This window comes from Thalia democratica, chromosome 9 (genome assembly GCF_965202585.1).
Source record: "Thalia democratica chromosome 9, ktThaDemo2.hap1.1, whole genome shotgun sequence".
Classification (NCBI taxonomy): Eukaryota; Metazoa; Chordata; class Thaliacea; order Salpida; family Salpidae; genus Thalia; species Thalia democratica.
The window spans coordinates 33,019,140-33,033,528 of NC_139173.1; the positions used below are offsets into that span (position 1 = coordinate 33,019,140).

Sequence of the window (14,389 nt, forward strand, 5' to 3'; positions counted from 1 at the left end):
TTGATAAAATTAAAACTTTTTAAAACTAGTGCAAATGTTATAACACCTGTTGAAGTGTTACAAATGACTATTTAAAATAAGTATCTTATGTATAAACAAACTTTAAAATATTTATATATTTATCAACGACTAAGCATACATTAAACAAAATGTACGCATTGAATTATTTTTGAATCGTTAAATATGATTAAAGTCATTTTTCTTTTTATATTTGTTTTATGGTAAAATAGTTTATTCGGAAGTTTTGTAATTTTTTACTAAATTAAGTTTTATTTTTTATGACGCTTCATGTAAAAATTAAAAGTGTAAATAACTTTAAAATAAATTATTACCAAAAAGTAGACGTAGACGAATTAAACGATTTCACCAAGATTACAAATTTATAAGTCCTTATTTGGTTAATAGCTTTAAACTTTGTAACCCTGAAAAATGTTAATTGTTTAAGCTGTAATACTTTGCTTTGTTAGGCTTTGTTACAATATTATTAAGCAACATTATTTGTTTTTTGAATTAAAGTATATTTTATATTTAGTAATATTTTTTGCGTATTTCTGACTAAGTATTAAAACCATAAATGGAAAACTTTTGAAATTTTTATAATAATTAACCTTTTTAACAAATAGCTGTGAATACCAATTATTTTAACTAGAATTTTTTTTTCTATTTTTAACAACCAAACCATTAACTACAATTAACCTTTTAAATGCTTTAAAAATTAAGTCAAGTAGTTTTTGGCAAAGCCGTAAACTTTCAAGTAATCAATAAGCCTGTCACATTCTTACCGAATTAAGCAAACCAAATTTAATTAGCACGTTCAGCGTAAAATAATCAATAAGTATAGTAAAACAAAATTATTACACCTTTTCTACTAAACTTAAGCATTTCTTTTTCACGTTTCAAAACTACATGAAGTTTTTAAACGTAAAATTTGCACTTTAACGTGATAAAACGCTGTACGTGTAATTTTAGTTACAAGAAAACTGAAAAGTTCAGAGAACAAGTGATTGATTAAAACGTGTAACGCCAGCTCAATGATGACGTTTGCTACTAACGTGAATTTCTACAAGATTTTTTTCTAATTTTAAAATATTATAAAAATATATACGAATTGCATTCCAAGTAGCTTTTAATGCTTTTGCAAAGTTTATATAAGTTAATTTTAAAGAAAAGTTTGGGCTTAATGTGACCCCAGTTACTTTTTTTATGCAAACTGTATTGCTGAATAAAACTTTATTTTTTAAACTAAATTTGAATTAATAGTTTCATTATTCTGTTGATGAAAATTAGAGCATAATTAAATAAATATTCTTTTTTTTTTATAAGTATATTAACAAAACTGTTTGTTTTTTGTCAAGCTTATTTTAAATTTATTAAATAAATAAAAAACATAAAACGAACTAGAAAATATGATTGAGAATAAGAAAAATCAGACAAAAAAAAATACCAAAAAAAAAAATTTAGCTTTGAGAAAAAAAAAAGTTATTAAAGATTATGGTGACGTTATAGTCGTTGCACTGCAGAAAAAAAAGCTAATAAATATTGGTTGAAGGCATAAGAACTTCAAATAAATACTGAAAACAGAAAACAAAGTTTGAAAATAATTTCGATGATCTTCTACAAATAATAATAAAATAGCAACTAAGTCGACAAACTTTCCTAAGTAGAACAAATTTTCAATTATTTAATACTTTTTGACTGCACTTGGTAAATAAATTTCAAGTTTTTGTGTTTAGAATAAATTTTAATAAAAACGTAAAGTTAAAATATGCGCAAACTTTAAACTGAATTTTGTGTTAGAACTAGATCTATTAGAAATGTTGTGTACTTTCATTTGATGCGCAGGTTGAAATTGCATCAAGTTTTGCTAAGAATTTCCTAATTAAAATAATACAGAACTATATGACGTAATATACAGAACAATATGACGTCACGTATTCGTCGCGACGAGCGATATGCTCGTTATGTCATGTTTCGAGTTCTTTTTCGACTTGTGTTTTTTGCCGGGCCTGGAGCTTCGCGAGTAGCACTTTCTTTTTAATCTTCTTCTCGTAGTTTTTTCTTTGAACAATTTTTCGTGAAATCCCATTTTCTTTCTGTATGTCTTCCAGTGTGTGTCGAAATTGTCTATGAAGAAAAATTAGTTTCATAACACTTTTTATGAAAAAAGTTATTTCTTAATGTTTATTTTTGTATAAATTTATTAAAACTTATGCTTTAAATTGTATAACTCTTAAATTTTTTTATACAAGTGTATACTAGTTTAAAAAAAATTTAGCTTAGAACTTGTTTTTTTTTTAAATAAAAATACTGTTTTACTTTGTACTACCTTTAGTTTTAAAAATATTTTTAATATTGGCACCTAAATAAAATCAATTACGAATTAACATTTTGTAAGACACAGTTTTATGAATACTGTGTTGAACCACAAAAGAGTGAAAGTAAGTCAAAAATTTTTGATACAAAACTAAGGCTTGACTAACCGTTTTGACAGTGCTTCGATCTGTACTTCAATTTTTTTCTGCACCTCTTGAGCCTTTTGTCTGTTTTACCAAAGCATTTTCTGATGTCAAGGTAGCAACAATCTAGCTTGTGATGATCTTTAGGGTGATCTTTGGGGTGATCTTTGGGGTGGTCTTTAGGGTGATCTTTATGGTGGTCTTTAGGGTGATCTTTAGGGTGATCTTTAGAGTGGTCTTTAGGGTGATCTCTGTCTTTCTTCTTCTTTTGATTATTTGTGTTAGTGTTTTTCGGTGTTTTGTGTGGGTCTTTGACTGTGAGAAATATATAAATTTTAAAAAACTTCAACACGTGTTTTATTTTATTTTGTTTAAATTGAAAACAAATATTTTCTAATACTAGAATGTAACTTAATGAATTATGATTATTCAACGCAAGTATTAGATATCAAATTTTTATATGAAGATAAACCGTACTTTGTTTATAACATAAAATAAGTTACTTATCATACAAGCTCGGTTAAATATACAGCTTTTGAAGTATAAAATAAAACAGCAAGATTGTATTCTTAAAGAAGTTAGTTAAAGTTAAAAGCTAAGCTAAGGTTGTTTAAAACTATGTTTACACTTGCGAAGCAATCGTCATTTTAACTAGACTTATTGGTTTGTTATTATATAAAACGTCAACAGTGTATCTGACATTTCAAAAATTGTAAGTCTATTAATGGTTGATAAAAAATCAGATTTTAAGTAATTTTTTTTTAAGTTTTGTAACCAAAATTTATGGATCAAATAGCTTTTTGACAATCTATCGATGATAATTTAAATACTAAACACACATACGTAATAATCTCTTTGCCCTAAACATTAAAAAAATGTATAACATTATTTTATAAGCTTTTAAGTATAAGCTTTCGAAGTTACTCTATTATAAACAGCTAACAAACCTATCAAATGGCATGTTGAGGTTTGTTTCACTAAGGTGTGATTTCTATAGCAACCGCTGCATGAGTCTGCCCTAGTTAAACATGTTCTACATGGGTACTCGCAACCTGTAAAATATACCTCAGTTAATTTCTGGTAAGATGATTTTAATAACTTAAAACCATAACAGTGCAGAAATTTTTTTGTGGACAAAAACAGACAAATGAGGAGCAAAAAAAAAAAGATTGAAAAAAGTTGTTTATAATAATTTTTACTAGGAAACATTCGAAATTTACTTATTAGAATTATTTTCAGTCTATCAGAATAGGTTTAAGTCAAAACTTTAAAATAAGTTTATATATTGACTGATACCCCTTTAAGTATGTAGTCAGTGTTTCAAACAAACAGTGTGCTTTATATATAATTAATTAGTTATTGTTACTTCTATTTAAACCTTGTAGCAATATTACTTAAGCAAAAAGTATTTCTTCAAATGTAATTAAGTTTATAAAAAATGCACAAAAGAACTCTTGCAGCTATTAGTTAAATCCATGTTATCACGAATAATCTGACAATGTCAAACATTTTTTAATATCGCCTTCAAACTATTCAAAACTCTTAAATTGTGGCGATTACGGGCTATAAAATTACAATAATTGTGAGCAAAAGGACCGCCCAAAAAGTTCACACATTCGAAAAGGATTTATATCAAACTTCACTTAATCTCTTCAGCAAGAACAAATAAAAAACGATCTGTTCAACTGACAGAGCAGTTTGTGAGTTTTCAGCGTTGTTTTCTACTAATTTGTCTTGCTTAAGCTCGCAGAATTTTTGAAAAGCGTTTAATGAGTTGATGTTATCACTGGCGTAATTGATAGAGTCAAAACGAGAAGCATAAAAAGCTCAACTGTTAAGCTCGAACAGTTTGTAGTAATTTATGATGGTTATTTTACTACAGGTTTTTCTACAATTTAGTAGTTAAATTAGAACAAGTGTATTAGCTTAACTTTCAATAACAAAAAAAACTGGTTAAATAAATTTAAATAATGAAATCAATAAAAACACAGTTTTCGAATTTTAAAAAATAACCAATTAATAACTATCAGGTCAAATTTTGAGTGCAAAAAAAGTTAAAATAAACAACTTAAAAGCGCTACTTATAACAAAATTCCACTTGAAAGCTCTTAAAATTGTATAACTTTCTCAATAACTTCGACTCGCATAAAACTCGTCAATCAGCTTTTCACTCGAACAACCAACACGCATCGATTTCAATCATCCGACACGTGATTATCCGTTCTTTTATTTTTGATCTCTTTTGTTGGCCTTTCATGTGGCCTGTTGTACGTGGGAAAGCCAACAAGTTGCGCAAACAGTAACATTGAAGATTATAATAAAAAGAGCTGTTTACACTTCTGTTTTGTGACGAATGTGTTGAAAAGTTGCATATCGTTCAACAAGATTTTATCAGCATGATAATGAAAAAAAGTTGGTGACGTCACTTACACCTTTTGATTAAATATGTGCTTAAAAAGTTGCCAGAAAAATAAAAAATTGGATAATTTCAAGTTTAAAAGCAAAACTGTACCTCAAAACTTATAGACTTTGAAAAAAAAAAAATTAAAAAAAATAGTATTAAACTGAAATAAAACTGGTAAGACTGTTTTTATGATACCACTCTGAAACTCATTAGTTTTTAAACGATTATTAAATAAAAAATATTATTTTTTAAAGCAATTTTTTTTAACTGATCAGAATTGAATTAATTTCTGAAGGTGTAAATTAAATTAATTTTTTAATTTTACATGTAACAGTTTTCGAATTTAAAAACATTACTACTGCCAGATACTAGAATCTAACAGCAAAACCACAAACTTGTTATTAATGTTGTTTTTTGTTATTCAAAACTTAAACAAAACCACACAAATTACATGGTGCGTTTCAATTTCGTCCAGCAGTTTCTACAAACTCCTTTTTACTTTAAAAACAAAAGACCACACGTAGGGTGCACTTAAAACCTACGGAATCTTTAAAAAGCGTGCGAGTTATGCTCACATCATGCTGACCGGAAGGAAAAGGAATACTTATCAGCCGTTACTCATACTTGCTCCAATATTCAATTATCCGCTTCTAGTTCAAAATCACTGTCAACTGCACGGCCGAGGTAGGTGGCAATTGCAACCTGACACGGTCATTACTGAAATATTTTCTCTCGTTCGTTTCAAGCGTACTCATTGCATAAGTAGCAGCCTCTGGGTATTCGCGAAACGCTTGTTGCAGCTTGATGTATTATTTACACATGTGGATTTGTATGTTTACGCCAGGATTAGAGATGATTAGATTAAGTAAACCTCAAACGCAAGATGTTTTGCTCATTTCAAGATGATGTTTCTGCTAACAGCCGTACAAGTTGTTTTCTGAATGTGCTTAATTTAAGCAGCAACGTTTAAACCGTAGTTTATATATACATAATAATTATTATCAAACTTTACTTATACCCTTTGTTTTAAAATAACACTTAAATTTGTCTTTTAAGCATTATTGTTTTTTTTTTTTTGTTTTTTTTTTTCAAAAATGACTTTTTAAAATCATTTGTGTGTATAATATTTGTACGGTTTTAAGTTTGTTAACAAAAGTTTTTGTTAACACCGTTTAATAATCGATTATGAAACCACAAGCCCTCGGTACGCTAAGACCCGGGTTTCGTTCTAGAATTTTGGGTATTTGAAATGAAACCCAGGTCTAAGTTTACCGAAAGCTTGTTGTCTAATGAGTGAATTGGTATGATAAAACCTTAATGTTAACTTAAGCTTGCCTCACGACATATGAACGTCCAGGCTTAGGCTCTGTAGACTTACGATGATGTTTTATTTTGATCAAAAATCTAAATTACTTGGAAAGTTGTATTTCAGTGTTACTGTAAAACTGTTAAGCAATGCAAAAGTGTTGTTTTAAACTTTACACTGTATAAAAAAGTGTATAAAATGGTGTAAACGACTGTTTATATTGAAATTTAAAAAAAAAATGCAACTTTTTTTAATTTTTCAACATTTGTTAACTTATAATAAAATGATTTGTTTATTTCTTTACTTTAAATATCATCAAAAATTTTTAACGACTTTTTGTTTTTACTTATGACATCTTAAGAAATATTTTTAAAAGTAAACGTAAATTTTAAGAAGTATTTTTCTTTAACTATAAAATAATATACCTTAATCGAATGCAAACACCAGTTTATAAACATTTGTTTATTTAAAACTATTTTTTTATTTTAAATTATTTAAAATAATATAGCAAACATAAAACCAATTCCATAAAAATAAAAGGATATTGCTCAACATAACGTACAAAATTTATCAAAACAAACTTTGATACTTTTTGATTTTTTTTGCAAAAATAACAACTAAATAATTTTTTATCTTTGCAATTACCTACAACTATTTTATGAACTATTAATGATAGTATTAGTGAAGAGTGAAACAAAAAAAAAACAAAAAAATATTTTCTGCATAAAAAAATTATAAAAAAATATATATATTCACTCGACATAATTTGTACAAAATATTCAAAAAACTAACGTTTGCACAACCAGGGTCTTTGTCCCCTTCCAAGTTCCAACGTGTATTTTGTGTGCATTTCGTTGCATCTAGTCACACACTCACCACCTTGCAGTAACTTTCTCTTTTGTCCACATTTCAGCCTCTTCCACAGCTCGTATTTGTCGTCGACGTCTGAAAATAAATATAAGAGTTTGTGATCATGTGCCGCTAAAAGTGTGTTGGTAGAAACGTTCAAGTCTTTATAAGAATGGAAAAGTGTAAATATAACTTTTCTGGTTACTCTGGAGTCTTTAATTAACAAAACTAAGTACAAATTAACAAACATATTTGATTAATTTAAAATTTAACTTTATAGTGTTTGAAAAAAAGGTAATTATAATAAACTATTTAGGCAAAAAATTATTTTAAAGTAAAATATTTAAACATACCATTAATAGCAGTTTTTTATAGTAAATTTCAAAAAAAACAAACATTGTATAATTTTTTTAGAAAATTACTTTCATAAGTAGCTTTCTCAAAAACTGGTATAGCTTCAAAGTTTTTCAAAATCAGAAACGCATTAGAAACCGCATTAAAGTTCAAAACATTTTGATCATTTGTTCGAAAATGCACTGTATATCGTAATTACATACTTTAGTGAACCGCGAGAAACGAAGTTCTCATAGAAAACGCACTTTTTCATTGTCAAATGTGATGTTACATGTATCATTGTAGTTAACGTATGCAGAATAGTTTGATGTTGCTTTTTTACACAGCACACATAGACTTTGTATAATGTTTGTAATGCACTGTAGTTTACTGTGTTGTGTAATTTTTATGTAATAAGTATTTAAAATGATGTTTAAAACAGTACAACTTTGATTTTTCGTAAAATCACAGTGATAACAAAACATTCTTTTGCTTGATTTCGTAATTTTTACCTGTTTAAAACTACACTTTTCCAAACTGAAACCCGCTAAATCAACAAAAATTAAAACCACTTTCGCTTACGAAAACTTTGCTTTTGGCCGTGATGTCATGTTTAAAAATAAGCACGAAAAATAAAAACAAGCAAAAGCATGGTTTAGAAAAAATGTTCGCTAAAACAGCACGCTCGAACCGAACAATAACATCAACACTCAACAATGCAACCCCCCCTTGGAATATTTCGATTAAAAATGTCAAGATTGTTTTAAGCAGCTCAGATCAAAGAAAAATGGACAATGGCCCATCCCTAAGCTGTGTACTTTGCTTAGTGCCTCCCCGACAATGGGGCCCCAGACCACATGTTGGTCTTGCAATGTAAATTTTGGTGGCTTCATGTTTTTGATATTTTTCTACCAAAACAAAAACACGCTTGGTCGAAAGTGAATGAAATTTTTGCAAAAAGGAAATGTTTTGAAACTGAACGTAATTAAGAGGCTCTAGTGTAAAGCATTTTGGGCTAAAAATAAGTTTTATTGACCACGTAAACAATAAAAATTGCAGCTGAAAATTTTGTTTGTTTGCACAAAGAGTTTAACGTTTGTGTTTACTTAAGTTCTATATTTAATTCTTGCTATTGTTTAAATCTCATATCTTAACCACAACTAAGTGATGATTTAGTTTATAAATTTTTGATATAACCTTTATGTAATTAACAAAAATAAAATTATTAAGATATAAATAAAAGGCTTAAAATCAACATGTAACTGTTAAACATGGTACTTTTGCTAAAATTTGTATTTTTAAGTTTTATTTTAAACTATAAACTTTATATATGTAAGTAAAATAAAAATTATAGCTGAATAGATGGATTAGGTTAAAACAAATTTGTTTTATGTTAATAGAAAAAACAACAATTAAGAATTAGGACATTTAGTGCATTATAACTGAAATAACTCTCAAAATATATTCTAAAAAAAGTTTATGTTTTGTCTAGTTGCAAATAATAATGAATTAAAAATATAGATTATTCAGTAAAAGTAAACATTAACTTTAACATTAAACAAATAGACTAAATATAATCTTTATCATTATTAAACGATCAAAACGAAAAAATGTCATTGACATTGAAATTTCAAAAACTTATTGAGCAAATTATTATTTTAATATAAACGATTTGTGTTTAACTAGACAATTTGAACAAAAAAATATTTCACAAGATTAATCATAACAAGCGGATTGCAACAAAAGTTGCAGGTGAAAACGTAACAGTTCGCTGGTTGAGCGGTTTCGCGGTATTTTCCCTTTTAATTTCGCACAAAGCTGATTTGAAACGCACATGTTCGCTCGTGTTTACATTCGGCCGCTTAACTGGCGATTTACCGAGAAACGGCAACAAGCCACGCAAACACAACGCTAACAAGATGAAAATATTTTCAAGAAAATTTACAACAAAATCCATGAAATTTCGAGAAGTTCGATAATGTATGCTTGATTTCTGCTATTGTGGAAGTTGTATAACCCTGTACAATCTGTTGAATTCTTGTAATTTGAGCCGAATATAGCTGTGACGAAAGTTCATTACAATCAAATCCGAATAAGGGCTAAATGTCATCGTAATTTCGCTTCTTCGGCAATTTGAAAAGCTAAATTGAATTCTATTTAAGTTTCAGTAACCTTTAAAATATGTCTTTAAAATTTCCTTCACAAAAATATTTCTATGCTTTAGCGATTGCTAATAGCTTTTTAATAAAGTATTTATTATCCGTTTATGCAGTTTTGATGGACAGAAACTATTGTTCAAGTAATAGATAATGATGGACAAAATTTAAAAGGATATGAGTTTGTATAACAGTTGAAAGTATAAAAGGTGGATTAATTATATCCAATATCAAACTTTTTAACTGGGCTCATTGTTAGAAGTATAACATCTTAGAAAAAAGCGTTTATTGTTGAGTGAAAATTTGTAGTATTTATAACACTAACCTTGAAATAGTTTCTATGAAACTGGCGAAAACAAATGACAAAAATATAGGTCAGACGGAGAAGAAACAAATAAAATGGACACAATAAAAGCAAAATAAAAAGGCAGTTATTTTTTTCACGACCTGGTCATGGTGAAATTGGATTATCGTTCGAAATTGCCGCTTTTCTACAAACTGCCAACGCTTGAGCAGGAAAACTTTAATTTTACGGACAATTTAAACCTTCACCATTCAAACCAAGAAAATCTGGCTATTCCGCATCCTTCGAATATTTGCCTGTACTTTTTAAAAACTTGCGTTTGAGTGAATTATTAATCGCTATTATGTCGATACGCATCACTTCTGAACGCTTTTGAACGCACGCAAGGCATTTGTTGTCTGTTTTTGACAGTCGGAATCGATTTCGAGTCAATTAACTTAAACTTGCTGACCCCAGAAAAGTTTTGGGTCAGCCGACACTTGTAACTAACACAGTAACTTTCGCAATGTGAACTCTGTATTGACATTGCCACATGCTTTATTTTGTAACAGGCGCACACAAGAAAGCAAGCATAAGCTTCGAAAAATACTTTAAACACAAAATTGAATAATAGTCGAGAGCAGCTGCCTGGCACAAACGCAAAGTGCAGACGAATGCAATCAAAAAAAATACAAACTCCTTTCTGCTTGTGCTCCAAAAAGTCGCTTTTTGACGGATTTTAAGCAGCTTACGAGCGTTTGCATGCAAGAGCTTTCATGTCGTTCTTTGTGGATGATCTGTGTTTAAAAATTGTTGAGTATTTGCTACCGTGCCGATTGTGTGGGAAAAGTTTACGAGCCGCAAAAGATTATTTGTAAGTTTAAACTGTTGGTACTTCAAATCTGATTAGAGAAGCAACGTTGTTTGGATGACTCCGTCAAGGTTGCAATCAAAACAAAAATTGTAATTCGAAGTTTTTCGTTTACTGTGGTTGCTCGAGCTTTTAGTTGTTGTGTTTTTAGATTTCTACTTTTAACTTTCCTATACTTAAAAAACTTAAATATAGGTACTGTACAGCCGTAAAAAAACATACAACAGTTTATACAGTAAAGTAAATTGCATTTTAAGCATGTAAAGCAGGAACAGCTATTAGTAAGTAAGCCGGGTCAATTCAAACAGCTTAATCGTGCAAAAACTTTTGATGCATTGCGAAAGGCTGAGAAATAAGTTTATACTTCACCAGTATTGCGAAATAACATAAATTAATAAATGTAGCAAAAAGCAGTTTTGCAACAATCAGTAAATTATGACAAGGCAAAACACGTGTTCTGTTCTCAGTTCGAAATTTCAAACAAAAAGAACAAACGTTTCAAGGCGCTCTCACTAAGCAGATTAACGGCAACAAACCCAAGAAACGTTTCCATGGCAACGTTTAAGCGGGGATTAACAACAATTGGGTGTCACTCGAGGTGGTCACACGGATTACGCGGCACCGAGGAAGTGGTCTTAATCGCCATGGCAACCGCCGAACAGCTGGAAATTCCGCCACCGAGTGGTGAGAATTTAGAAATCGTACGATAATGGTCGCATCCAAGGTCGAATTTAAAAAACAACGAGAAAAAAGAGAGGAATACTTAGAATTGAAAAATAAAAAGCACTTATTGGTTAAATCAGCGAAGGTATAATTCTAAAAACACAAAAAAGAAATTATTTTAATATATATGAACACAACAGTTTAATTCAGTCAAAAAGGAATAATAAGTTTAACAAAAAAAAAATAATAAAATCTTATCAAAAGATAAACAACCACAGTTTTAAGTGGCATTCAAAAATGTTTGTGTACCGTTTATTTAGTAAAAAAAACATATTAGAAAAGAGTAACATAAGTAGTGCATCAAAATTTAATTCTTTAAAAAATATATTAAAAACTTTAGAAAGTATAAGTTTAATACGCATATCAAATTTATAAAGGTTTTTATCAGTAATTATAAATTATAACCATTAATAGCATGTTAATTTACATTGTTCATTTGGGTTGCTAAAATAAGCTTAAATAAATCACCAAATAAAATTGCTGGTATTTATAGATTTTATGCTGACTTAGACATTCATTAACAAGCTTTGTATAACTTGTAAAAAACGCTTATCTTATACTTCACGTCAGTGATTGAAAAAAATATAGCACGACAACTTTTACATAAGAGTAATATGCACGATAAAGTTACACTTGTAATTGTCAATATACAAGAAGCTTAGCTCTTTACAAGATTTAAGGTTTTTAAGTTTAGATTAAATGCAAGATCATAGATAAAGAAGTTCCATTGGTACATGCAACAAACTTGTGTTTATTAAAATACGAGAACTTTAGCTTTTTATGAGATTACAGATCTTCTGAATTAAAATGCAATACAGTTTAAAAAACTTCGTTTACAAACAACAAAACTCGTTAGTTTTTTGAAAAGAGTAGAATAGAAAATTCTTTTCCGCATAAACGTTAACAGTATCGAATACACATAAAAAATGTTAAGACGAACAGCTTTGCATATAATTGGTGCATTGAAATTTAACCGACTAAATCGCCTACTTAACAGTTTAAATTCGATCTGCACGTTACAAACCGATATCAAATTATGTTTCAATACAGAAAACGAAAGCATTGTACCGTCATAGACAATTATATAAAGTCTGTGCCATATTTTTGAAACTTAGCAGACTAAATCGTCCCGTAATGGAACCGCTGGTATCAACTAGCCAGTTTAAATCCGTTAAAAGCGTTAAAAGGTTCGTGAAATGGACCATTTTTATTTTAGAAAAAAAATTGCTGCCGAAAATTATTTAGAGTTAATTTGGGCTTTGATCGCCTTTTTAAATCTTCATACGCAATGAAATATTTTAAGTATATCCAGAAGTCTAATGCGATTAATCTCAAAATTCCTGAGTGTTATAATGTTTTGAATTTGAGAAATTGTTTGGCAAAATGCTGTAAAGTACAGAGATGTAGTTTTCTATATCAAACTTTATGTTTTTTGTTCTGTACAAGTCTAGTTAAAATGTGTTGGCAAGAATAAAAAACGTTATATAAACAGGCTTTTTGAAAAATTTAAGTTGACCATGAAAAACAAAGAGCAAACGTTTAACCTTTCATAACTTTTGGAAGCCCGTCAAAAGCTGATGAGTGCAATTAGCTTGATAAAAAGCTCTTACACCAGAAAGAAGCATAAGTTGTGCTGGCAAAAAATCCAAGCCTGTTACACATTTAACCTTTTTTTAACCTTAAATAAGATTACGCGCAACTTCGCAAAGTGCAACTTCGACCACCTTTTAGTCTGCTAGGAAAAAGGAAAAAAATCATCAGCGTTTTAGCATATAAGAAGCAAAAATAAAGGTAACTTAAGCTAGTTTCTTAGTACTTTAACAGACTGTTTTGTATACCTGTTAGTAATCAAGTATGCATTGTTCCTTATTATAACTGAATGAGAAAAAATTAAAGTGTTATGCATCTCATTTTGTTTAGAGACGAAAATAAACAAATAAAAAACTAGATGCATACTTTTTTTAATTAATTAATTATTGTACAAAAGACCTTAATTAGATGTAAAACTTTAACCTAAAGTGTTTCTATTTTTAACTAGTATTAAGCATGCTAACAATAAAAAAATTAATCAACAATCAATTACAACAACCTATGACTAACACAATCAACAAAAAAGTTATTAAACTAGCTTTCCAAAACTAACAAGACATTTGTGCTTATCAAACAAAAGTAAACAAAGTGTTTTACAAATCTATTGACTGTTTTAGTTGCAACGTTGTAAACTGTTTAAATATATTTAAAGCAACTTAAAGAACTTAGAATATAATTGATATTACAGCTGACACAGCATTGTATTCCACAATATAAAAATAATTGAATGACCATTCAACTGACCTCTTTTGTTCCTTGATGAAGATCCCATTTCGGAGGATTCCATGGGAGACGGCGGAGGAGAGTTGACCGTGTTGTTGGAGGAGTTGTAACTCAGTATGATGGCGGAGAGTGACAGGTACAGTAGTATGAGGACTGCGGAGTAAAAGTTGAAGTAATTGTCTTGTGCTGCTTTCTTGCGTCTTCTACTTATGAGAGGAGTGTTGTGTTGAAAGCTGAGGCGCATTTTATAACGAGAGCATTGTTTACTTGGCACATATTCTTCGCATGAAAAATTAATTAAACTAACACCTCATTATATATTACAACTGTAGAAAACAAAGAGTTAGTTTTTATTTTAAGTTCTCAATTATTGATAAAACTAATTTGTTTAACGGTATTATAGAAATAACTTGATTATGGTTATTATAAACTCGGTATAAGTACGTTTGTTTTTAACAAACTAGTAACAATTCAAATCAATATATAATAAAACTGTAAACAAAAAGTTAGTTTTGAAGTTGATTAAAACTACTTTGATATTTGTTTGTTGCTAATCTTAATTTTTAACTCTTATGAAATGGTATGATAGTATAAAGAAATAAATAAAACGACTCAAATTTTTTAAATACTTTTGTTTGTCTAAAAATATTTTTTTGGTCTTATAAAAACGGTACAACTACGTTTGTTTTTAAAAA

At 28.9% G+C, this 14,389-nt stretch overlaps 1 protein-coding gene across 1 annotated transcript; it reads right to left on the reverse strand.

Moving 5' to 3' along the window:
- Positions 1 to 1,625: 1,625 nt before the first annotated feature.
- On the reverse strand, positions 1,626 to 13,957 carry LOC145844518 (uncharacterized). The gene is made up of 5 exons (XM_082951915.1): positions 13,716 to 13,957; positions 6,959 to 7,111; positions 3,404 to 3,508; positions 2,481 to 2,771; positions 1,626 to 2,124 (listed from the first exon to the last, which is right to left on the reverse strand). Exons 1-5 carry the CDS (start codon positions 13,936 to 13,938, stop codon positions 1,928 to 1,930), a joined length of 969 nt encoding a protein of 322 aa, XP_082808041.1. The 5' UTR covers positions 13,939 to 13,957; the 3' UTR covers positions 1,626 to 1,927.
- Positions 13,958 to 14,389: the final 432 nt, after the last annotated feature.

Bases quoted from the DNA above. Each gene is read 5' to 3' on its own strand.
- LOC145844518 (XM_082951915.1), bottom strand. From the start codon at position 13,938: ATGCGCCTCAGCTTTCAACACAACACTCCTCTCATAAGTAGAAGACGC. The intron at 3,509-6,958 runs GTTAGTTTTTTG...TATATTTTACAG, and splicing joins AAGACCCTGGTTGTGCAAAC to GTTGCGAGTACCCATGTAGA. The intron at 2,125-2,480 runs GTTAGTCAAGCC...TTTTCTTCATAG, and splicing joins ATCGAAGCACTGTCAAAACG to ACAATTTCGACACACACTGG.